This window comes from Synchiropus splendidus, chromosome 5 (genome assembly GCF_027744825.2).
Source record: "Synchiropus splendidus isolate RoL2022-P1 chromosome 5, RoL_Sspl_1.0, whole genome shotgun sequence".
Classification (NCBI taxonomy): domain Eukaryota; kingdom Metazoa; phylum Chordata; class Actinopteri; order Syngnathiformes; family Callionymidae; genus Synchiropus; species Synchiropus splendidus.
Window position 1 is genome coordinate 14118304 of NC_071338.1, and position 24695 is coordinate 14142998.

Sequence of the window (24695 nt, forward strand, 5' to 3'; positions counted from 1 at the left end):
CTCAATCCGGCCGTGAGGATATTTTTAAACTGACCCTGATGCTGCCCTCTCCTCTCTGTGCATTAGCATAATGCAACATCAGTGGCGGCCAGTGATTACGCCGGGATGATTTTGTTGAGTGTAAATGTGAAATCTGATTATCCTCCCTGCTCTGGGCTCGGCGCGGGAGGGAGGGAGGGAGAGTGGGAGCAGGGAGAGGGGCAGGCCATGTGCTGATCCAGTGGCTTTTTTTCAGAGAGCAGCTGTCTGCCAGCCGCACCGGACGGCCGCTCGCAGGAAGGACACCTCCAGGACGGATTCTTGTCCGCTCTGACTTCCAAGAGGGGAGTTCATGGGATGCACTATCTACGCAGCCAGCCCCAAGGCCCTGCCCGCTGAGGAGGCCCACGGCCAGGACTCCTACCTGCAGCTCTACCGCCCCTGTCATGGAACCTGCAGCCAGAGGATCGCAGCCAGGTACGTTCGCCCAGGAACTTCACCACCGCATCATCCACGGAGAAGGCTTCCTGCTGGCAAGTTTGGTTTCGTCTGATTCAGGATCATCCTCCTCTTCCTCGGGTCGGTCCAAGGTCATGATGGAAAGACCTTGTTTAGCCTTCGACCAGTCCATCACACAACGCCATCTAGCTCCCCGTCATTTTGTCGCTGTCTCACACAGAGGTTTCTCCTGGGTGTCTCTTGGCCAACTTTGACTCTACCATGAGACAATGGTACGGCACCACTAGACTTTCTCAGCCCACCTGCCTGTCCACTTCAGGGATCACCATTTCTGTCCACCTGGCACCAACATCTTTCATGTGATGTGATGGGACTAGCCACGTGTTCCAACAAGAACATTGACAATGACTGTCACATGATCTTCAGCATCATAAAGGCTGCACGGCAGTTCACAGCTGAAGTTTCTCAGGTGACCATGCCCTTGAGTGATGTAACTTTAGACTGCAGTCAGGGCGGAAGCGTTTTCTATCCCTTTATAGGTAGAAATGGGTTGCTAATATCGAAACACAAACAATGCTCTATCTGATGACCATAGCACCATCATCCAGTAGGAGTATTTGTCTCACCTCTTACTCAGAACTAACCGTGCTTGTTTTTTGTATCCGTCGTCCGGTGTGTGGAGCCTGGCGTCTGGCTTGCAGAGCAAGAGAGCTCACAGAGGAGCTGCGGACGTAGCATGGATGAAGGGTAAACCCTTCTATTCAGATGTTCACTCATGTCATGCTGAGGAGTAAACAAGAGAAGGAGTTAGAGCATCTCACAGCATCACTGACAAATAGTTAGGCAGAAACTGTTGGAGTGGACCATCAGGTGTCACTGTTTTGCATTTTTAAAGGTTGACAATACCAGGCGTTGGTTCTGGTTACTTTGATGTTTGTTAAACAGATGAGACAGTTATGTTAGAGTGGCCCCAACAGCTATTTGGTAAGGCAACAAGTGATCTGTGATCTTAAGCATGACTGGAGGAAACCAAGCATTTTTTCAAGTAGTATTTTCCCTAGGAAATGGAAGAGCGTGTGGCCTGCAGTAGTTGGTGTGAGAGTTGAATCCTCAAGACACACAGACTGCACTTGCCATAGTGTTTCCAAATGAGATGATGGAAGTTGTTGAGGAAGGGTGGAGGGTTGGAGGAGGACATGAGGTAGAAGATGAACCAAACAGGGCCAAGGACGGAACCCAGGGACCACCAAGACGAACTGGAAGGACTGGCTTTGTGAAGTTTGGGCAAGGATGAATTGGTTGGACATTGTGGACCAGGAATCCAGACAAGGATGATGCAGCTCCAGGAGAAAGCTGAGCTGTCGGCTGCTCCCTTTGAAGCTGTCAGGTGAACATGTCAAGGGCATGTTAGGCAACATGCCAATTCTACATCCTTTCCTGTGACCAACGTTTGGGGATATCAAGCCAAAAGACAGTCAGAGGGAAAAGAATCTTCATGACTTGCGTGGGTTAAACTGGGGAAAGTGTCATCACACCATGGCATTGTCTGCTGATATGGTGATGTGACCATACATTATTTTATTTCAATAGTCTCAATTGGCAACAAAACAATTTAGAAAACATGTAAATATATGTCAATAAGATTTTAAAAAGGGACCTTATGATAGAATATTTTCCTCAATATTTTTATTCATGCAGTTTGAGCGACAAAAATATTGTTACTTATTAAAAGAATCCAATTTTTAAAGAAAAAGAAAGTTTAAAATAGAAAGTTTTATTGATACTTATTGCTAAACACAGGCAAATAGCCATTAATGGCTCCACAGTTGTGGAAGCTGCTTGGAAATGTGTGAGAGATGAACGTGTGTTCAAGTTAAAGTTCCATCTAAGATTGAAGACTGTCCTTATTCCTCAGCATGTGGAATATAACGCAGTGCTGGCCGCCTATAAACGACTCATTCGAGCCTTTGTATCTCCTCATTGATCGGGTAAACAGTGGCAGAGAGAGTGTTCTTCTAATCCAAGTCCGCAGGTAGAATGAACGGCCGTTAATCTGGGCGTCAGAGCGAAGCGGCGCAGCGCTAATCCCGCTGCAGGAGCGTCAGCGGCGGCTGGAGGCGAGGAAGCTCAGCCCACCCGCATCCGCCGGCAGCCAGTCAGCGCGCGACGCTCGGCTAGCTGCTGCCACAGAGTTCACCCTCAGACGCGAGAGTTGTGGTGCCGCTGGCGCGGGACCGAAGACGCAGCATGTCTCGCTGGACACACGCGGCGCAGACCTGACCACTTTGAGGGGTTTACACGCGGACAGCGCGCGCGCAAAAGTCTCGACACACTCAGAGTTTACAGGTAGGCGACCGCAACATAATGCTAATAGCTGCTTCCGGTGGGGATTTCAAATCAAAAGCGTTCTCATTTTTCAGGGCGATTATACCCATCGCCGTGATTATAATAGAGTCAACGGAAACAATGCTGTTGTTGTGTCACTTATGTTGTTGTGTCACTTATTTTGTATGTGTAGCAACTTTTGCTGCATGTAGGACGATGTTTCCATTTCCGTTCTGGGTTAGTGTCCTGATGACAAACTTGACACTCCACTGGCGTGTGAAGTCATAAAACAGGCAGCTGCCCAAACAGTTTAAACCAACACTGCTATTGTATCCTGTCGCGGGGACCGTTTCGCTTCTAACTCGTGTCGAATTCAATGTCGAGACAGCTGCGTGTCCGTGTCTGTCTGGATTCTTATCCTCGCCGTGAAACTCCGCGCCACCACTGCAGCGGCCCGTTTGAAGTCAGAACACTTCACCTTCAGACTCCGTGTGAGTCGGACGTGTTTCTGAAAAAGCACACGTGTGTCTTCAAAGGAGCTTGCACAATAGCGAGGTTATTTCAGGAGGTCTCAAGCCGTGCACATGTGTCAGAGTCCAAAGGCTGCGCGTGCGTGGTCGCGCGCGCGCGCGCGCCTGCACGTTATTACACATTATTGTCACGATGTTATGAACAGAATAATTCCGTCCCTTCACTACCACGATGACTATGAAGTGTTTTTCAGACTCCCTTGTACTTAGAATTGTGTTTATTACATTATGGCGTGTACAGTGAGCGACCCACCTTTTTTTAAAATAGTGTTTTAAATCTTTTTTACAGCCATTCTTTCGTTGACACAAACCTGAGCTGGATAATTGTAGCTAACCAACTCTCAAAGTCACGTATTTGTATGGAGAGTTGTGAAATTTACGACAGGTAAAAAAGGCTTTTATTGAACGTCTTACGCAGGTTTTTTTTATGACTCGTCTGAGCTACCATTGTGATCCACTTCACCTTCTCCTCTCTCTCTGTATGTCACAACCACACTGAACATGAGCAGTTTTTCATGTCTTGTTTTGGTGTGAAAGTGTCACACTGTTCTGTCAGGGATGATCTTTCTTGTCTGAACAACATTGATCATTTCCTCTAGCACCAATATACCGTGTTCTTCAGTTCCCCTCATTGTTCTATATACTGTTCCTACTGGGGAAAAGTGTTGTGAATGAGAAGCAACCCTCAACAGGTGTCCCACTCACGTTGAGACGGACATGAGATAAACATGGAAGCAGAAAGAGAGCGTCCACTGCGTCCTCTTAACAGGATTACACTGTAAATTGGATTGCCGGTCGTCTTGTGACAACAGGGAGTGCTGTCCTCCTGAAGGCAGGGAGGAGGAGATGAGGCTGGACATGTATGAATTGATGTTGATAAGAGCGGAGAGATGAGGAAGGAAAGAGTTTGACTGAGTCACTGAGGTTGCTAGATCAATGTCACAGTCACGCTCTCTCTGTTTCCTGTTTAAAAAGGGCCACGCTTTCCGTCATACACAGCCTTAGATGTGTATGAGTCGGAGACTTGGAGATGATGATTGGAAGGTTTACCTTCATGAGGGATATTTAGTCGTCATTTTATTCTCCTGTTTTTGTAAGTGTGCCTTCCTGCCTGCCAGATTTAATCCCTAAGTTTATCGCTCATGTCACAGAACTTATTTATTAGTAGTAAAACAGATTTAAGTTCATCCTCACCCGGGATCCTGTGCTGTGGTGGCTCAGATGTGGTGGTGTGGTCAGGACTGCAGACTTAGTCTCCTGCCAAACAAACTTTGGCGCCTCCCTACATGTGCCTCCCATACAGCTTTGGCTCTGGCCAGTCCCTCTGCATGTTTTCCTTTCCTGTGTATGAGTGTGCAGATGGTATTGTCTGTCTTTATAAAAAAAATAATAATAAAGAAACACTTGGACACTCTGGTCCTCAAGTCTCTGAATTGTTCCCTTGGTTGGAACAAAGGATACGGAGGAGTCTGTTTCAGTTACTGCAGCCCATACAGTATCTGGGGAAGTGACTACCTTGTACTTTCCTACCTGGTGGGACCCTCACTGACATTGGCCATAAAGCTTTTTCTGATTCTTATTCTTAGCGCTGCAGAGAGAGTTGTTATTCTTAAATGAAAACTAAGGATCCATCCTTTTACAGTGGCGTTTACATCATCTTTGTATAGATATTTAAGTGAGTGATGTCTATTTTTAACAAAATATCTTATGATTCTGGTTTCCTCACTTGCTCTTTTTCTATCATCTCTGGTGGTAGTGTTTCCACACGAGGAGCAGCCCAATCTGGGACATAATCTGGGGCCATCACTCGGGTGGCATGTTCCAGGCTGTGGCCCCAAATATATACATTATAATGGCCCAGTTATCTTGATGTTTTCATCCTCAAATTCAGGCTCAACCTTGTTCAGAGGAGCAAATCCTACCAAAGCCAAATGTCCTCACAAGGAGGTTTTTTTTTTCTTCCTAGAAATGGTCCTCACAAGAATAGATAATAATCACACACAACCCTGTGATCACAGATGAGAGGTTGGGGTCAAGAAGACTGTTGTTTGAACAGGTCACTGTCTGCCACGACGCTTCTGGGCAATTACAGATAATAAGCTGGAAACGGCAGTCGGGAGCTTATTTCCATCAGCACCTGTAATTACAGCGTGCAGCTGCGAGCCACTTCCTCTCTCCCAGAGGAGAAGGTGACGCTGGGCAGGTGTGTGCTGGGGAAGACTGGCGTGAGGTGCCTCAGACCGTCGAGGAGTTGCAAGCTTTCTACTCTGCTGGGGAAAGTTTTTGGACAGTGTCAAACACCTTCTCTGTTATTTGTTGATTTTGATACAAGTGAGGTTTGTTAGTTTTCTTGTAACCGACGAACAGAAAATTGTATGTGTATTTCTTTGTCCCTTGAGCTGCTACTTCATGCACTTGTTTAAGACAGCGGGGCGACATTCCTGACTACAGAACACTGTCAAGTCCAGTGTTATTTCTCACTTGTCAGTCGCATGTACATCCTCATGCTGTTAATCCTTATAGCTTCATCTTACTCTGTGTTGAAAAGGCCATTGAGAAAAAACGTGAGGGTACACATTGTGGTGTCATTTGGACTCCAATAAAGAACAGCGAAAACTGGCACTTGATAATGATTTTTTCCCCCCCAAGTCAATGTCCAAGTTTAGTAATAATATTATATTATACTATAATTTATATAAAATAATATATTATTGTAACCATTATATATATATATATATATATATTTAGCATTTATTTTTACTTAACAACTGATTCATTTTTCATTTTATGCTTATTATTTTTCCTGACTCATTTCATATAATCCCATGCTTCTGTGCCATGCATGTCAAAACCCACTTGGTTATTATCTTTAGGTTTTTCAGCATTAAATACAGCAGTGAAAACTTCTGTGATGAAATGAGGGTCTCTTTGTAAGAAGACGAGACCAAGGACTCTTGTGACATATCCTTGGTTTTGGAGTGGGTGAAGGAAATGATGATCGTTCAGTATTTACGTGGGATTATTTAGCAACCGTTTCGAGCACATCCAAGACGGTCAACCAAAATACAGCAAGAACTTAAACAAATCAAGCACTGGGGTGAAAAAGAAACCGTCTGACAACGATTTTGACTTGGTGATCTGAGATGATCCTCTCAGTGAAGAGATGCTGAGAGGTTTCTGTGATCCAGCTGTTGTTAGCCGTCAAGAAAGTTGAGAAAAACAACTCTTCTTTATTATGTCATTTTTACTTTATACAGCGAGAAGTTGGTTTTTAATTCAGACAGTTGAAAATAATAGTAATGGCTGTTGTTTGCACAGCTCCTCGTGTTGAACTCCAGTGGCTGCCTGCTTTGCGTCCGTCAATGTCAGTAAAGCCCATTCTGCTGAGTCCAACTTTATAATGTAGTGTCAACAATTGGGCGGCGGAGCAGTGTTGGCTCTGTTTGATTTGCAAGTCAAAGTTCACTAGTTTGCCCTATAAAGCGTTTAAGAAGACCCCGTTTTAAGGCGATAGCTGCAGGCAAAACAAACAGAGATGCTTTTTTTTTTCCCTCTCATCGACGAGAGTCCAGCGGAGAGCAATGTGCTGTTCACTCAGCAATGTGTTTGTGTGTTCAGGGCCAGGAGCATGACCGAGCAGCAGGAGCCCAGTGAGGACGCCGGCCTTCTCAACACACACGAGCAGGACACCCCGAAAGAGGACGACAGCCACGGCCACTTCAGGCACGACACACACACACACACACACACATGTGCAGAAGGTGCTTCCTGCACTGGGTCATGAGCTACAGCTATAGGAGATGAAGCTCAACATCTAACATCACTGCGGCTCTAAACCTCTCTGGGAGGTAAATATAGGTGAAGTATGTTTCCTGCGCTTCCTGGGAAACGCATGTGCCTTACATAAGCAGGATTCCAGGCGGTGTTGGTGTAATCCCCCACAGAATCCACTCCAGGACGGGATTTAGAGTTGGCAGCATGGTGGATGTTTACGCTCCGTATTGAAGGATATGGCAGCATTATGAGCTGATTCGCCACATTTTCATCGTAAATCAAATTGTTGAGCATGAAGTCGAGAGGAGCCACAGTTACTGCTGTGTTTCATGTTCGTGAGGGTTTGACCAAAACATTATGACCACCCTTCAAACTGTGACTTCTGCTCCTCACCATGTCTCCAAGTGAGTCTGTGCCTCAGAGCCATAATAACGATAGTGAGGACTGCGTGAGTGACAGCTTCCTGCTGCCTAATGCGAGGTTGTTGTGAAACTGTAATATTGACCAGAAATAGTTTTGTGAGTTTGTAGTTTCCCTTGTGATGTTGAAACACTCCTGCTGTGACTGAATTAATGAATTCTTGATCTTGATTTAATGCTGATACTTCAATGGTACTTACTAACGGCCAAAAACTAATGTTTTTCAAATGACTTGGGTCCCTGTTTTTTCCTTTCACATCCTTTACTGATTTGTCGGTGTGTCTAATTTTCATTCTGCTACTTTGTGGTACATCACCAAGAAATGAGTGTGAAACAGGAATAAGCAACAGCCAGTCCCGACCAAAGCTCACCATATACTGCATTTCACAGTTGGGATTTTGTAGTCCTTCATGCTCTCCACGTTTTAACCGTTTTTGTTTTCAGTGTTGCAGCCACATAAGTGAATAAATACAAACATTACTAATGTCGTTTTGATATGAAGCTACTGTATTGGTATGTCAGATTCAATTTAATGAAGAAGTATAAATAAAGAAAGGGCCCCTTTAAAGAGTTCCCTATTTAAGTCTGGTAGCTGTCTAAGGGATCAGACCCAGTTGCTGAATTGTTGCAGGCTGACAGAGGACTCGGGAGATTGAGGGTCGATTTAACAAGGTTTATTAACAATTTTACACGATAACTCAAAAGACGAAGAGGAACGCAGAACCAAGGGCGCCGATACCAGACCACCGAACGGGAAATACAATAACGGGGACAACACAAACACACTTAGAAATTAACTCATGAGGCCCAAATAACAGAAAGCGCTTGGTGGTGATTCTACACACACACACACAAGGAAATAACTTTGATGAGAGGAAAACAAATGGTGAGAGTTGCACAAAGAACTCACAAACAATCAAATAGCAAGAAGCAAGAAACAGAAATTTGAGCGAGGAGAACAAACTAAGGAGGTGACAGATATTAGATCAAGCATGCACGGAATTTAGAACAGGAGCACGAGAGAACAAAGGGTCGAGAGAGAGTTTACCGTGACGACTTGAAGCAACCATCTGGCAGCACAGACTGGAACCCAGGTGTATAAATCAGTGGAGTCTGATCAGCGGAATGGGAATTGCTATGAAGCTGAAGAAAGAAGGAAAAGGAAATGACAGCATCAAAGGAAATAACAAAATAAAAGCACAAGAGAAACGAAACATGACAGTTTCATTGTTATAGTCTTAAAAACCTTGGTGATGTATCAACAACAACAATAATAACAATAGTAGCAGTATACATTTCAGTGACCATGATCATATAAAAACAGTGATGCAAGTTACATCACTACCTTTGTCACAGTCTGTGTCCAACCAAGCTCACAGACAGGAGAGCAATATGAGTGTGCTTTCATAGCTGGATTAAAACATAATGCGTTCAACAGGACGCATATAATGCCTGTTACGTAATTAGACAATCTTCCTCCACTCAAACTTCATGGTCCACAATACACTAAAACAGCTGGACCTCTTGTCCGACTGTCTCTTTCTGAGAGTCGATAACGGTGCTGCAATTCCCAACTCACTTTAATGGCAAAACATTTTGAATGGACAAACTTGCTTTTGTGTTTGTTTACATCCATCAAATAGTCCACTGGTGGACTATTTGATGGACATATTTGATGGTGCACCTTCTCTCTATTCTTGGACTATCGTATTTGGAGCTTCTCCTGTGTGTCGAGGTTTTCATCTTTTCTCGGAGGTCTTGTCCTGCACACATGACTATTCCACAGTCTGGCACCTAAATTACACAGAATTACAGTAGTAATGGCCACTGCCATTTTTTGTTGTTGTTTGGAGGATGACCCATCTCTTCTTGATCGTAATACTCTTGTACATGCTGTTACAATTTGTGTTTTTGATGGATTGTTTTCAAAAATACATTATTTAGATGGTTTAGCAATGTTGTCACCTGTGCTGATGCTGTAGTTGTGAAATGTGTAGACATATGTCGTGACTTTTGTTTGCCCCCAAGCGTGATTGAGTTCAACACACCGGCTGTCAAAACCCAACCCAAACTCCTTCAAGCAAGTGCTCTGAAAATCATCTGATTCATAAAGCTTTTATTGTGTCTAGAGTCCATCACAAAATGTGACTTGACTAACATGAGCGGAAAGCCCTTGTTTATTGTTCTGTAACTTATTCTGTCTTCTCAGATTCAATTTTGTCCACCATTAAAAATAGACTGTTTAATTGTGGCTGGGTGGAGAACAGTTTTATTGGTTGTTTGTCTTCTGAATCCCGCTCCAGCAGCTCTCTCTTCCTCTGGCAGCGAGACTTTAGTCTTCTCCATTATTGACTGCCGCTCTGCTGCCTCGTCCAGCGATGGAGGTGTTCACTTTCTAATTCAGGATTCAATTTGGGAGTCAGTGAACTTGTAATGAGTTTCACTCCTCAGCCTCACAGCCGAGGGCATGGTGAGACAAACGCGCTTCTCCTCTAGACCGCTCTTCTATTTAAAGCACACTATCTGAGGTGGCTATTGGCAGCAATGCTTTTGCACATGTGAGGTTCTCATGGCAAAAACAAGAATGCTTCTAGACTTCAAGTGTCATCGACACACATCTGGACGAATGCAATATGCTGTATGAAATGATCATGTAACTTGACTGAGATGGTTTGGACATGTACAGAGGAGAGAGAGCCAGTACATTGGTAGGAAGATGTTGAGGTTGGAACTGCCAGGCAGAAGGTGGAGAGGAAGGTCAAAGAGGAGATTGATGGAGGTGGTGAAGGAGGACATGAGGTTTGTAGGTTTGAGAGAAGAGGAAGCAGAGGTGAGATGGAGGAAGGTGATCCGCTGTGGCCACCCCTGAAGGGAGAAGCCCAAAGAGAAAGAAGAAGACATCATCATGTATCTTCTACAAAGTTCATTCTGTTGAATTACAATGTTAAACAAGTCTAAAACTATTTATAAGTAATTCTGAGCCGTGTTGCACACAGTGAGAACCGAAAACAAGCCTTTGTGACGTCAATGGAGGTCGCTCCTGTCACCACACCATTAGAATGCGCGTAAAACAGCCCTCCAGCTTCATTGTCGGTGAAGAAATGCCGAACCCTTGCATGGCAGCTGGATGCTCTAATGGTGCCAGTGAGCACGGAAGCCTGTTCTTCTGACCAAAAGATGATGGGCATCAGAAATATGTGAAGCAAGGTTCAAGATTGAGGGACGAGTGGCAACCACCCGCCAGCGTTTCACTGCTTTGCAGGATTATTTTTGCCTTGAAAGTTTGCAAATGCCTGCAGTTTTCGGGCATAAACAAACAAATGAAAATATGTTTTGCTTTTCTTCCTCAAAATTGACGAATCCCTGATTTTTCGCTGATATTGCCGCTTCTTCCCCCGCTTCAGTGCACAAGCAGTGTTTGGTACCACCTGTAATGTTTGACCCACTTATAAGAACCTTTTCAGAATCACCTTGTATTTTATGGAAATGATTTTTTTTTTTATTGTATACGCGCAGTAAAAACTCAGTATTTCTTCATTCTAATCATGAACAAGTTGATTTAGATGGTGCTGATTCAGTATCACATCATCACATCAACTGTTTTTGGAAGAGCTCAAACAAAAAGTTGAACTTGCATTTGACAAGAAATCTGTGTGTTCCTCCATCTCAACACTTGACTGGGTCGTGGGGGCAGCAGTCAATGAGGTCCAGACTCCTAGCTTGTTCTGGGTCTGCGGTACAGCCTCCCTCCAAATGCACATTGCAGGAAACCTCATCAGCAAGACATTCTAGCCACTGAAGCTTCACTTTCGCACTGCTCTTTCTACACCAGGACCCACTGATACACTCATGGAAGGATCTCATTTCCATGCAGGAGCATGGTGAGGCAGGTGGTCAAAGGAGAAGAAAGGGGCATTTGATATTTTCTATGTCTAATTCTTATTACTCTTATACATTTGATGAGAAAGAGTGAGGAACATTACTCCTGAAAAATTCAAAAGAGGAGGGAAAAAGAGCACTTTTTTCATGCAAGGAAAAGGGGCGGATGCTTGAGCACCATTCTGAGTGAAAACCACGGAGAGCCTCACGTTCAGAAAACATCTTCAGCCCATCTCACAGTCCTCTTGTAGCATGTTTCATTCAGGAGTTTTATATTGAAGTTGCAAATATTAAGGCGCTGGGATTCGCTTCACAGACAGACGTCTATATTTTTACCTCCAACTGTGTAAAAAATGCGTCACTCTGACGCACAAACACTGATTCCAACAACTCACGTGGACAGAAATAGCCCGTCGCCTGTTCTTATTCGCATTGATTAGAAGCTGGATGTTGTGTAACTGAGGCAGCGGCACAGAGAAGAAGTGTTGCGTCCACTCTCAGCTGCTTTTTAATAATCACCCTCCACCTTGTGAGCAGCCTGCTGGGACCTTTCTCTCTAAGAATAGTCAGCAGGAGGAGCAGAACACATGCAGGGGTGCTGACGTCACCGCCTCAGGTACTGTCATCTTGAAAGGCTGCTTGAGCACCTCAGGAGGAAGAATACACGCCAGGAAATCATGTCTCTTCAGCTCTGCCTATTTTTCAGCTCTAATTTCTTTGACCTTGGTCTTTTCATGAAGGGGGCGATGCAACTTGTTTAACTAGTTGTAAAAAGTATTGTTCCATTATTTCAGATGTTGCAGCGTATTATGGACTTGTAGAATGACTTCTAGAAAGTAAACAGCAGTTGAATTTAATGTTGAAATAGTCTACCTGCTAAAAATATTTGAGTTTGTTATATGCGAGATGTTGACTTGACTTAACTTGACTTATTGTGACATTAGGCCAGGACTTTAAACAACATATTGCTGTATGACTCTCTTCAGCTGCCATCTGAGGAGGGAAGTGTGTTTTTACATCTGTGTAAAAAGCGGCTGACCTCTGCTGGTATGGCTCCTATTTGTGTTCAAACACTGCAATATTTGCCTTTGACTGTTGTGTCGCGACAGCCTGCATCTGTCTACTCTTTTGCACACACCAGTGATTAACTGCTCAAGTGAAAGCCAGGATTTTCACGCACACAAGCTCACCTCCATTTATCAGGCAGTCAGACTCTATGTTCCTGCTGCCAGACTTGGCGAGGCCAGACCTGTCATCGTCTGCTGCACCGCTTGGATAACACGTTCAGAAGTCCTTTATAAAGGACGTGTCTCCAAACATGTTCAGATATTTTCTGGAGGCACGCACCGATACTGGTATCGGCCCGATACTGGGCTTGAACAATGGTACTCATAAAATGTCCAACAATACCAGAAAACCCATACCACTTTACGGCAGCATGCATTTTTTCAATGTCAGTTTATGACAGTTTTGTTAGAAGTATGTGTAACTTTATGTGTAGTGGTGTAAGTACTTGTTATTGGGTATCGCTGAGTACTCAAATGCAAGTAATTGTACACTACTCGATTTGGGAAAAATCAGTGAATCCCTGGTTTTCCATTATTTCTGTTGAAAATGTAATATATAGTACAATGTGGTGTCACAATGAGCCCACCAGTTCAAGTGTTTCACGTCTCTTTGGTTGTCCGTCCACATCTTCAATATTCATTCTTGTTCTTGTATTTTCTATCATTATTTTTGAATTATCATTAAAAGTAAGTCTACATGATCACTTGTCTTTTTGTGACTTATTTCTTTACATATTTTTTATTAAACAACTATTGATTTGTATTATCTAAAATGGTATTCAATATGCAGTAGTATTTATTACCATAACCTTATTCATTCTTTCTTTTTCATACATAAATATTAGTGATAATGCACATTGAGAGCACATTTATAGAGCACACTTTAATGAAAATAAACTAAAACCCACACAGCAAAACAAAAAACAAAATGCTTTCAAATGATGTATATAATATTTATCATATGCATTGGGGTTGCCACAGCTATTCCACTTTGTCTGCAAACTTTTTGAGGGTTTTTAATCTTGTCCTTCCTCGTGGCCCTCAATAAAAACCGGAGCATCTCCTAACTCTGCTTACTGTCTTTGTGTCTGAGCTCCGGTCTTGAAACCAAACACGTGGCAGATCTCACTACTCCTCCTATAACAGTTCCCTTTCACTCGAGCTGACACACTTACGCCACAGATCCGTTCAATCCATTCATACCACCCTGCCTGCACTCTCCTCTTCACCTCATTAAATTCACCCATCACTCTGAATGACTGATCTAATAGTCTTCACTCTCCCATCTCCACAACTTCTTTTCTTCCTGCCTCCCTGTCCTCCCTCAACACGTGTATAGACCGTAGACCTGCCACAGAAGTGGCAGTGGCTACACAGATGTGTAAGTGAACATTCCTGTGGAAAACGAAAGTCTTCAGCCGTATGAATATTTCTCGCTGTTGAGAGGTCGGTTGTCAGAACTGCTCTGCTTACCATGGACTTATGTTGTACCACTCTATATTTAGTCACATCCGATATCCTGCATCATCCCCTCACTGGCGTTGTATGGGTCTGGGGTCCATTTTTCATCGTCTGTGTGAGATTTTGCATAGAAAATTTGCAAACTTTTGTCCGTTGCTCGCACATGTATCTTGACAAGCAACGGCACGCTGCCCTACTCCTGTTGCCAGAATGTGTACGCACCCGTTCATACGTCACCAGTGTTTGCGAACTCAATAGTACTATTGTGTCTTGCTTCTACTTCTTCTTTTCCATCCTCTCCTTCCCTGCTTCTTCTCCACCTTTTCTTTACCTCACTACAAGTCACTGTCACCATCAAGGTCATGCCCATCGCCAGTGCACCATTGCTGTCCAGCATTGTTTTGTCTTCGTGAAAGAACATTTTTCTCAATATATTTTCTTGTTTTATATTTCATTTTATTTATTGAATCTTTCGATTGTAATCATATGTTTATTCTTGCTCTGTTTGTGCGGCAGGTTTCAGCTGATTGAAGACCTGTCCTATGAAGACGTGAAGAAATGTTACAGAGGCTCAGTGAGTGTCTGCATTCTGTTTTCATATTCTCTTCTCAAGCCTGAGCCTGGAGCTCAGTGGAGATGCTTCTGAAGATGAAAGGAGCTGCTGCAGGATCTTCCTTGGGTGTCCCCCTCTTCTGCTTGCAGCTTGCATACGCTTCAGATCTCAAACTGATGATGGTCTCAGTAGCTTGAGTTGTTGATCATTTCGACAGGAAGTGACTCTGAGCTGGAGAGCAGAGGGTTGAATCAGCGCTTCTGTTGGAGCCTAACCGTTCAAGTGTGAGTGTGTGTGAGGACGGAGGCGCCTGGTGAGGCGCGTGTGTTTCAAACAGAGACGCTTTAGTTTGCGAGTGTAAACTGAGGCTGTACTGTGTGTCCGTGTGTGTGAGACAGCAGCAAGTGGATCACTGGCTGGCTTCAGGTCTGGAGTGTGTATGCAGTAGCCTGATGCTGAGCTCATGTTGGGGCGGGTGGGGGGGCGGAGTGGCCGGCCGGCAGAGCCATCGTGGCCGGCAGTCGTGACGGTCCTGCAGGCCGGTCAGTCCACATCCATGACTCTGCTCTGTTTCTCTGCACAGACGGTCAGCAAGTACAACTCGCAGTATCACAAGCTGTTCCAGTGTGTGCCTGAAGATGAGATCCTCATGAAAGGTACTGGAAGATTTGATCTTTTTTTTTAATAATGGCTCAAATCGTGCTCATGTGTTTGCTACTGATGGTTTCTCTTGAAACATATACTAATTCACTGAGGGCTTCCTTGTATTTGCATTTTCATTTCAACTGAATTATGTTTGTATGTCTGTTTTTTTTCCTGCTATTCTTGACTTCCAGTCTCTGGGTATGGTCCAGTTTAATTTGTCAGATCACAAAATCCAAAACAAATGCAGTGGTACCTCGGTTTTCGAACGTCCCGGACTTCGAACAAATCGGAGTTTGAACAAAAAATTCGCGATTTTTTTGCTACTGATTTCTAACTAAAATTCAGAAAAGCCGGAAAAAACATAACGTGCGTGGACCGATCAGCTGACCCTTTGTTATTGTGTATAACGCAGCCTCTGTGTGCAGACGTGTCCCGTTAGCTACATTTACTGACTGTTTTTTCTTCATATTGAGGTGTAAAACCTTTCCTGTCTCCGCACTGGACCGTGGTAGAGTGTCACAGGGGAGGCGCTCGCTCTCCACACCTCCGAGGCTGGAGCGCTCACTCCAGGGTTTGATGTCCTGTTGTGGGCTGGAGCTGGGACAGGGATGAGGCGAGTCTGGGACAGAGCGTTACTTGGTTTATGACTTTGTCACAGCCAAACTGCACAGAAGCGCACATTCAGAGCTGGACACGCACCGGGCACCTCTTCACTTCTGGAGAGACGTCACTCACTCGGCAACCCCTCCCACATGCAGCGGCCACACACATAGAGGAACAGCGCACCTGCAGCAGACACTCTACATTCACTCCTACAAAAGACTATTTTAAGGCTTGGAACGCATTATGTCTTTTTCCAGACTTTGAACAAATTGCTTCTCGAACGGCCTTCTGGAACGGATTGTGGTAGAGAACCGAGGTACCACTGAATATATATATATATATATATATATATATATATAAAACCGTTTCCAAAGTAAGAAATGAAATACTTGAAGCCCTTTCTATTTTGAGTCTTCTAAGTTGTGTTCTTAGTCTGTGGCAGATGATGTGAAGACTATCTGCCACCAGCAAGTGAATTGGCTTTTGCATGATGGAGGGTCCTGGATGAACTTGAGGCCTGATCCGTTGGAAGTGTGTCAGGTTCATGCCAGACGCTAACAAGATGCTAAGATGCAGGTTGAAGCCAAGCAAAACATATTTGCCATCCAAGGAATCTGAAAAATGGAAAGTTAAATAAAAATGGTCCACCAGAGTTTCTGACTCAGATATTGAGTCAATGTTTGACGATTGGTCACCAGTGGATGAAGGGCACCATCAGATGATGATGTGTTGAACCTTGACAAAGACAACTGCTTATGCGGCGGACTAGATTTGAAAAAGGTCGACTAGCATTTGTGTCTTTGCAAGAGACAGAGATATGTGCATCCTGTCCGGGGTAGGCACCGCAGACCAGTGGGGTTATGATCCTGATGTAGTCATTGCCTGAAGATGCTATTCTTCCCTTTATGACCAACTGGCGCACGTCTTGGGTTGGAACTGGAGATTCTCATTGCTTCATTGCTTCATTTGTTTGATGTCGCCTGACGGTGTAATGTCCCTTGTAGTGGCTCACTTCTTGAGCAGTAAATCAGGTCCGGGTTGAACCTGGTCTCTCAAGTGACATAATCCTCACAAGTTGAATAGGAAACACTTGTAGTGTTGAACTACACACGGCGTGTAAATAGAAATATCTCTTCAGTGGCTCTGGTCTCGAGTGACTGTGCCATCATTTCAAAATGTCAGCAGGCCCCTCGGATATTTTTTTTAATCTGCCGTGTATTTGTTTTCCACTCGACTTCTTATCTGATTGAGGTCTCTTTTGAACTGCGTCCACTTTGGAGTTCGAGTGAAGGATTCCAGTGTTTAGTCATGTCAGAGTGGCTGCTGTCACAAGACACCAACACACACTCAGAGGAACAGCTGCCGACGGAGCTGATTCAAGGCTTGTCTAAATCTGAATTGTCAAAAATAAACATTTGTGCATTCCAAAGATTTCACCGTGTTAAATTGTGATAATAAAGAAAGTTTCTTTCAGTAGTCGGGGTTCTGTCAGTCCATTTGACGTCACTGCTTATTCATGTTGGCAGCGTCTTCTGGGTCAATCTGTGAAACTGTCTGATTTTAGAAAGTCAAAATGAAATTCCTCAGCGCTTCCCAGTTCTGCTTGGAGTAACATCACCTCAGCTTTTTCCCCCCTCAGTTCTCAGCTCTGTGCTGTACAAGATGTTTCTGAAGAATGGCCGTAAATAATGCAGCGCACTCTTCTCCTCTCTTCTCAGTGTACTCATGCGCTCTTCTGCGAGACATTCTCCTGCAGGGACGACTCTACATTTCCAGAAACTGGCTGTGCTTCTATGCAAACCTCTTTGGCAAGGACATCAAGGTGAGACACGGCTGCACACAAAAGCCGGGAAAGTCCTGAGGTATTTGACATTCTGTCTGGATCACTGGCCATGCTTTACCAGAAATACACACCTGTATTGTTGAATTGCACGTCGGGATCAGGTCCACTGACTCCACCCTCACCGCTGCTGTGAGTTGCACTTTGATGCTGTGCACTGTTGTGTTACCCCACGTCCTTGTAACCGAAAACCTCTCCTGATATCGGAGTGACAATAAGCTTCTTGTTCTGCCTGCATTCCTCGCATGTTGACAGATATAAGAAATGTCTTTGCCACTCTCCTGTTTTTTTTTCCAAGGGATTTTCCTGCTTGGATTTCCTAGGGGTACAGAGATATATATCATCCGCTCAGAGAAAGATCTTGACTGTTTATTACGTTTTTAAATGAGAATCACTTACGGAAACCTGAAATAAAAATAATTTTCCATATACATCAATTGCTTAACACTTAATTGAAGGACATTAAAGATGTAGTCAACTGAATATTACGTACTAACATTGATGTCCGTTTTTTTCCTCCTCTTATGGACATTCCCTGCTTTTATTCGACTCTACCCAGTTACCTTTGGAGTACCCCAGGGCTCTTCCTTGGGCACAATACTCTTTCATATCTACTTATGTTGTTTCTCATCCACTTGTACTGTTCAAGCCCACTGGCTCCACAAACCTTTGTCTCAGGCTGACTGCATGTCGAGCATCAGTGAGTGCTGAAGAAAGTCTTGCTGGTGAACTCCAGGCTTGATGAAGCAGCACCTGAGTCCTTTAGTCTCTTTGTGCGCGCACATGTGGGGAGCGCCACCCTAAACACTTGACTGAAGAACCGTTTCTTCCATCACTGAGTTTTTCCCATTGAAACCTGCTTTGTTAAAGTTTGACTTCCTACACATCAGGGATATATATATATATATATATATATATATATATATATATATATATATATATATATATATAATTAGGATGAATTAATTACAACAAAAATATTTTAAATTTAATTGAACAGTTTGCTCTCCAGGCAACAGGGAACCTTTGTCAGTGCAGGAGTTCCTGGTCCACTGATCACACTGATGCACAAGACACGTGGCAGCTAGGATGATAACAACAACAACAAACATGGAGGAATCCCTGAGCAAAAGCAAAGAAAAGCATCTGTTTGCTTTGGTTCAGGGATGTTTTTCACTACACAGTGGCCAGAGTTTCCCCTACTCTGAATGGACTAGAAATTCTTATACAAACATTTTCAAGACATTAAAAGAGCTTTAGTTGAAATAAGGTGATATAAAAACTTGAATATAGCCACCATCGTGATTTATTGTGCCACATGTATGTATGGCTCCATCATTTGATTCAGTAATATACCAAATTCATTGAAATTGAAAAATGTGGCAAATGTTCATGTACCATTAAACTGCGATTAATTGAGATTAATTAATCACAAATTCTCTCATTAACTAGATTATTTTTTTAAATGGAATCCCACCTCTAATACACTTAAATCAAAAACATCCAGCACTGAAAGGTTAAAAAGGAAAACTCACAAATGTGTATTTTTAAATATGAATGTAAATTTGATTGCTCTTTTACATTTAATGTCCTTAAATAATTCAGTGAATTAATTCAAGTCATGAACGTCCTCTTCAGTCATGGATTTTTTTTTTCAAAAACTCATGTCAAAAACTCCATGCTCATGCAAGAAATAATGTTCTCTTTGTATATAAATGAATTTCTTTTTCCGCAATTGCTTTGATTTGAGAGAGACGGAGGAGACTGAGCAGGCTCTCACCGTGTCATATGTGTGTGAGGTACACTTGCCTGTCTGTGGCTTGTGTATTCACTCAGCCCTGACCTTGCTGTGACCCTTCCTGAGAGGGAACAACATATTCTGTCTTCACAGCTGCCCGCCTGGATGTTGTTGCAGCTGTTTTACCAAAGTTTGCATCATATTAGCATCATACGAAGAAGATGCTAGCCCCATAAAAATATGTATTCTTGAGCTCTAGTCATCTTTTTCTTACTGTATGAAGGCCATCTTCATTTTGTTGTGAATATTACTAATATCTACAGCAATATCATGCTGTCAAATTTTTCAGTAATTGATAGTTAAAATCACATTGTTCTACATGACTTCAGTATTTGGTATCAGCTGTGTAGATGTGACATGCAACAGCCGGCAGCGTGTTGTTTGGGTTTTCACCTCACAGATGAAGAACAGAGCTGCTCTAAAACAGAGAGGATCGGAAGGCTCCTCCTCTTAAGCCGCTCTGATTCGATTTAAAGCCTGTCTGTGTGGTTGTTGTCATGTTCTCACAGTGGGTCTGTAGGTTTACATTCTGGTACTTGAACATGGAATTGTCGGTTTAAAACTTCTCACTCCAGTATGGCCAGACCCATAAACTGAGTCTCGTGGTAAAGATAATCCAACGCTACACTCATTCTGTTTGAAGCTATAACGTGCTTATTTTCTCTGCACGTTCCAGGAGGCCATCCCTGTTGTCTCTGTGCGCCTGGTGAAGAAGCACAAAACCGCCGGCCTGGTGCCCAACGGCCTGGCTATCACCACCGACACATGCCAGAAGGTAAACGCTCGCAGCTGTGAATTAAAATACTTGGGCTGATTAGCCCCTGGTGGCGCCTTTTTTTCCACGGAGGGTGTGATGGAAAAACAACACGCTTCTATAGATAGAGGTGGTGGTGCTGCAGCCCACTGGAGCTGGTGGCGCTTTCATGTGGAGCCCACTCTGCCTGTTTGACTTTTAACTGCTGCCTGATTCTAAATGTCCATTAAAAGTTCCCAATAGTCGAAGTACTGTGAACAAGGTTCTCTTAGTGGCTGTATTACTTCTATGGTGCGTGTGGTTGTTTAGGGTCCTTACATGTGCAGTAATTCACTTGGAGCTGAGTGGTTAGACCTGGAGCATTCTGAGGTGTGGTGTTAGGAATAACATTCATCTTACATCCACGCTAAGCAAAGAGGCCGAGGCGCCGCCACTCTCTCACAAAAGGTCCATTCCAACTGGCCTGGGCTGTAAAGTGTATGCACAAGTTAAAATGATCTTTCTTTCGATGTAGATCTCTTGGTTATTTCGATTTAGTTGTCTTTATTATTTTGCTTTTTTCACATTTCTTTTTTCTAAACATGGCACTGCTTATTACTAGAGCTGTCAAGAGATTCACATTTTTATCTCAATAAATCACACTAAGGATGAGCAATGATTCACACCAAATTAATCTCACATTTTGTGTCTGTTCCAAATGTAACTTAAAGGAAGATCTTACCAACAGGTGTTACCAATAATGCTTTACTCATGCAAACATTTGTTTACCACAACAACCCGACATACTGTCGAGAACATTCTTCAGAAAAACCTCAGAGACTGTGAAAAGGCTCAAAAACAAGGAAGACGCACAACACTGTAAGCATTATTGGCTCTGTTGCGTTGATGCAATCTTCCTTTCAGCTGCTATAAAATCTTTTTATACACATTTCTCATCTCTGATGCCTTGTTCGTACTTTCATAAGACACCATAGTGCAGTAATGATCTTGTGAAAGATGTTATTATAATCATAGTCATGTAAGACCATTCATTACAAGGTTTATTTCAATAAACGTTTCAGGCCTGGTTGGATCGTGTGCTGTTGGTTTGTGTTGGCTATGACAAGTCAACTAACTTGCTCAGCTTGGCCTCACTCTTGCACTTGGTCTCAGGCTGACTACAGCACTTTCTCCTTTCAGTCAGTCGCGCTCCACTCCGAAAAAGACTCTGATGTCTCTGTGTTTCTTCACCCTCAGTACGTTTTCGTGTCACTGCTGTCGAGAGACAGCGTTTACGATGTCCTCCGCAGGATCTGCAGACATCTGCAGGTAGGTTCACGCATGAACGCTCAAAGGCGATCCGATCGACACCATTCTCGCCCACCTGCAGGTCAACGGGAAGAGTCTGTGTTTGAAGCAGTACATGGAGGAGCCCACCTCATCTCTGGTCAGTTCCTTCACAGCCTCTCAATGTTGAGTTTTTTTATTTGATCAAACGCAGTTGAGGGAAAAATGTTTCCTGTGTGACCTGACGTTCTCCTTCCCTCCACAAAGAACTCACTTGCTGCCCCATGTGCCGAGACACATGCTATCAGATGCACACTGCGTCTGTGTGTGTGTTTGCATGTGTGAATGGTTGTGTGTGTCCATCAGCTGCTTCAGCACAAAAGAGGCCTTTGATTCAAAGAAACTAGCTTTGTCCTCACTGTGTGAAGACGCTTCTCTTGTTCTAACCAGACAAAAGTCAAAGAGGACTTCATCTTCTTATGAGATTCTTTGCTGTCCAGTGCTGTCCAAGATGTTTGACTCTGCGTATTGGCTCTGACCTCAGGAGGACTATCTGACTGCAGACAAATCTCAGGTGGACGACGACTTCCCTTCAGTGTTGAAGTGGAGGAGAAACCCCTCTGCAGAATCGGTCACCTCCTCCCTTCCCGACCTCCTGGGGAACTCCACCAGCAGCCTGAATGCTGCCGACCCGCAGTTTCAGTCTGAAGAACCACTGGAAGGTGCGTCACGCGCCAGACAACCTCAACCTTGCTGTTTGTGATGTAATCCCTATCATGACTTCATAATGCAGAGTGATGGGTACAGCTGCAGAGAGCCATTCATCTGTCAGCCTCACATTTTACATTGGAATATTTCAGATAAATGTCAGGGATTAAACAAGATTATTGGAATCCTCCCAAAACGTCTCATGTTAAGACAAACTCAATCACTTTACAGATGAAACCGGTTCTGACCCAAGTGTCCTCTGGAGGCCAGAATCCGTCCCGGAAAGTCTAGTAGCCAAATGAATTGGTCCAAAATGCTGCATGTGTGTGTGTTGCTGGATTTAATCCAAGTGCAACCAATGAGCTGTTTCTCCCGTTGCCTTGTCGATTTTGTGCGGGAGTGAGAGACAGACAGATTAATTGGTTTCGAATCCCAACCTGTTTTCCCCGCAACATCACGTTAAGCTCAGAGTGGAGATTAAATTATGTGTGCGTGTGACTGGAGGAATTAAGAGGGTTTTTTTCTTCTTTGGGTGGGGGAATAGTTTCAGTCCAAAATGTTCAAAACAATATCCGCTGTCTGAGTAGTGTGAGGCCAGTTTGCCTGGGCAGATGACTGTCTGTCTGTCTAGTCGCAGCTTTGTTAACAGCGATAAGAACAGGTGTCAATGTCAAGCAATAGGCTGCTCACATGGGACTGGAGCTGGATTTTAATAATCTAAGTTTCAACCAGGGCCAAACTTGGTGGGTAGTAATGAAGATATGGAGCGCCTGTTTGGTGAGATCCATGTTACTGTGAAAACACACTGAACCACCACCTTGTTCTTATAATATGAAGTTGTGGAGTGTTAAAGCGCTTCTGCAGAAGCGTCGGACCCCCCCCCCCCCCCCGCATTTCCTGTTTCTGGTTCATTTGTAGCAATGTTTCACTGTGGCTGTGTTCAGTTTCTCACAAACGCGTCTCACGTCCAAGCGCTAATGGTTTTGTGTGTGTGTGTGTGTGTGTTTCGCAGAGCGAGCTCTCCAGACAGAGCGCGGCCTTTTATCAGAGCCAGTCGCCGATTTAAGCCAGATGGAGTACCAGCTGCTCAAGTTCTGTACCGTACTGTGAGTACGCAGAGTAGTAACACCACCTTTAACCCCTCGGACTCCAACACGCTCGCATGCGTTTGATGCTCTTCGATCCGTCAGTTTTGTTTTTATTTTTATTTCCATGTCGACACCGTGTTGCGTCATGCACACACGATTTATGCTACTTGCTGCTGCACAGTTATTGTAAATAGGGAGAATTTAACTTCAAGGAACCGATTTTCTCCGTTAACCATTGGAACCCAGCCGTCAGATTCAGTAGCGTGATGCAGGTGGCTGAATTCTGAGCTCAGGCGTTTACATGAGAATCATTGTCGAGTGCATGTTGCCTTCCTTTGGAGCATCTGAGAGATGAGCCTCCAAGAATTATTACATTATATTACATTAATTATTATTACATTATAAGACTAATGCAACACAGATTCACATTTGAGTGAATGTGGATTGCAAATCCTTGAATGTGGTTTAAAATCTAAACTAAATAAGTAATCGATCCAACCATCCACATTTTCAAGTAAAATGATGCTCTTGAGGTTCAGCTTTGATAAAACTAGGTCAACCTGCTGTTTCTCCATACATGAGCCCTTGTCGCCTCCTAGTGTTCAAACCTGGTCACTACAGCGTGTGTTGCAGAAGGTGCCTTCAGGAGGTGGTAATGCGCGTGACCCTCTCTGTCCTCAGCATCATCGTCCTGATACTGTCGTCGTGCTACCTGGCCTTCCGTGTCTGCAGCCTGGAGCGGAGCCTCTCCTTCCTCAGCAACCCCAGCCTGCCCCTGAGAGAGAGGTAACCGCACCGAGAAACATCACGACCAGCAGCGTGTTCATGCTGGAGCGAGCGGTCATCTCCTTTGGCTGGACACACACTCACCATGTCCTACCTAAATATTCCAGAATGACTTTCTAGAATGATTCCATTCAAGCTTTTGACCCACAGATTCCACTGACCCCACGCCGGGACGTCCTGCTGCTTTGGCTGCTGTTTACCTTTCCCTCCATGCACTTTTTTAAAAACAGAAAAAACTTTGTCTCAGTAATTTCAAAAACACTTTAATCTGTTTGCTTGAAGACAGGTACTGAGCGGTCGTGTCGCGGGTATTTATGATGGTGTGGAAGCGACATGGTGACACTTGAATACGTGTATGAAGGCTGGAAATGAAGCCGCAATGTGAAGGAGGGAGTGAGAAGCGCATCCCTTTTATCGTGATGGTTGTGTGGAACTGCTGTGTCGTTGGAGCCCAGGAGCCAGACTCACTCACGTGTGAGTGCACGCCGAGACTCCAACCAAGTGGAGATGCTTCATCTCACATCTGTCTCATGCCGCCTGTCCTCATGTGTGGCAACATCTGACTGAATGTCCAAACTCTTTTCAAGCAATAACATGTACTTAACAGTACAGTAGTAGCAAAGTACTTTTACGTGGTTGCAACACTGCATAGTAGTGGTAGTTGGCAGCAGTAGCAGTAGAAGGCTAATCTCACCAGTGTAATGCCCACTGGCAAGAGAATGTTTCTTCTTCGCTTATCTCTGTTATTTTGGAGGCAAGTT

The 24695-nt window shown here is 44.0% G+C and overlaps 1 protein-coding gene across 1 annotated transcript; it reads left to right on the top strand.

The window, feature by feature from the left end:
• Positions 1-262: 262 nt before the first annotated feature.
• LOC128759270 (GRAM domain-containing protein 2A-like) lies at positions 263-23938 on the top strand. Its single transcript, XM_053866097.1, has 11 exons — positions 263-456; positions 6912-7016; positions 14410-14467; positions 15030-15102; positions 17413-17516; positions 20009-20107; positions 21323-21394; positions 21456-21512; positions 21897-22074; positions 23073-23166; positions 23830-23938. The coding sequence occupies exons 1-11, from the start codon at positions 332-334 to the stop codon at positions 23936-23938; spliced, it is 1074 nt and encodes a 357-aa protein (XP_053722072.1). The 5' UTR covers positions 263-331.
• The last annotated feature ends 757 nt before the right edge of the window (positions 23939-24695 follow it).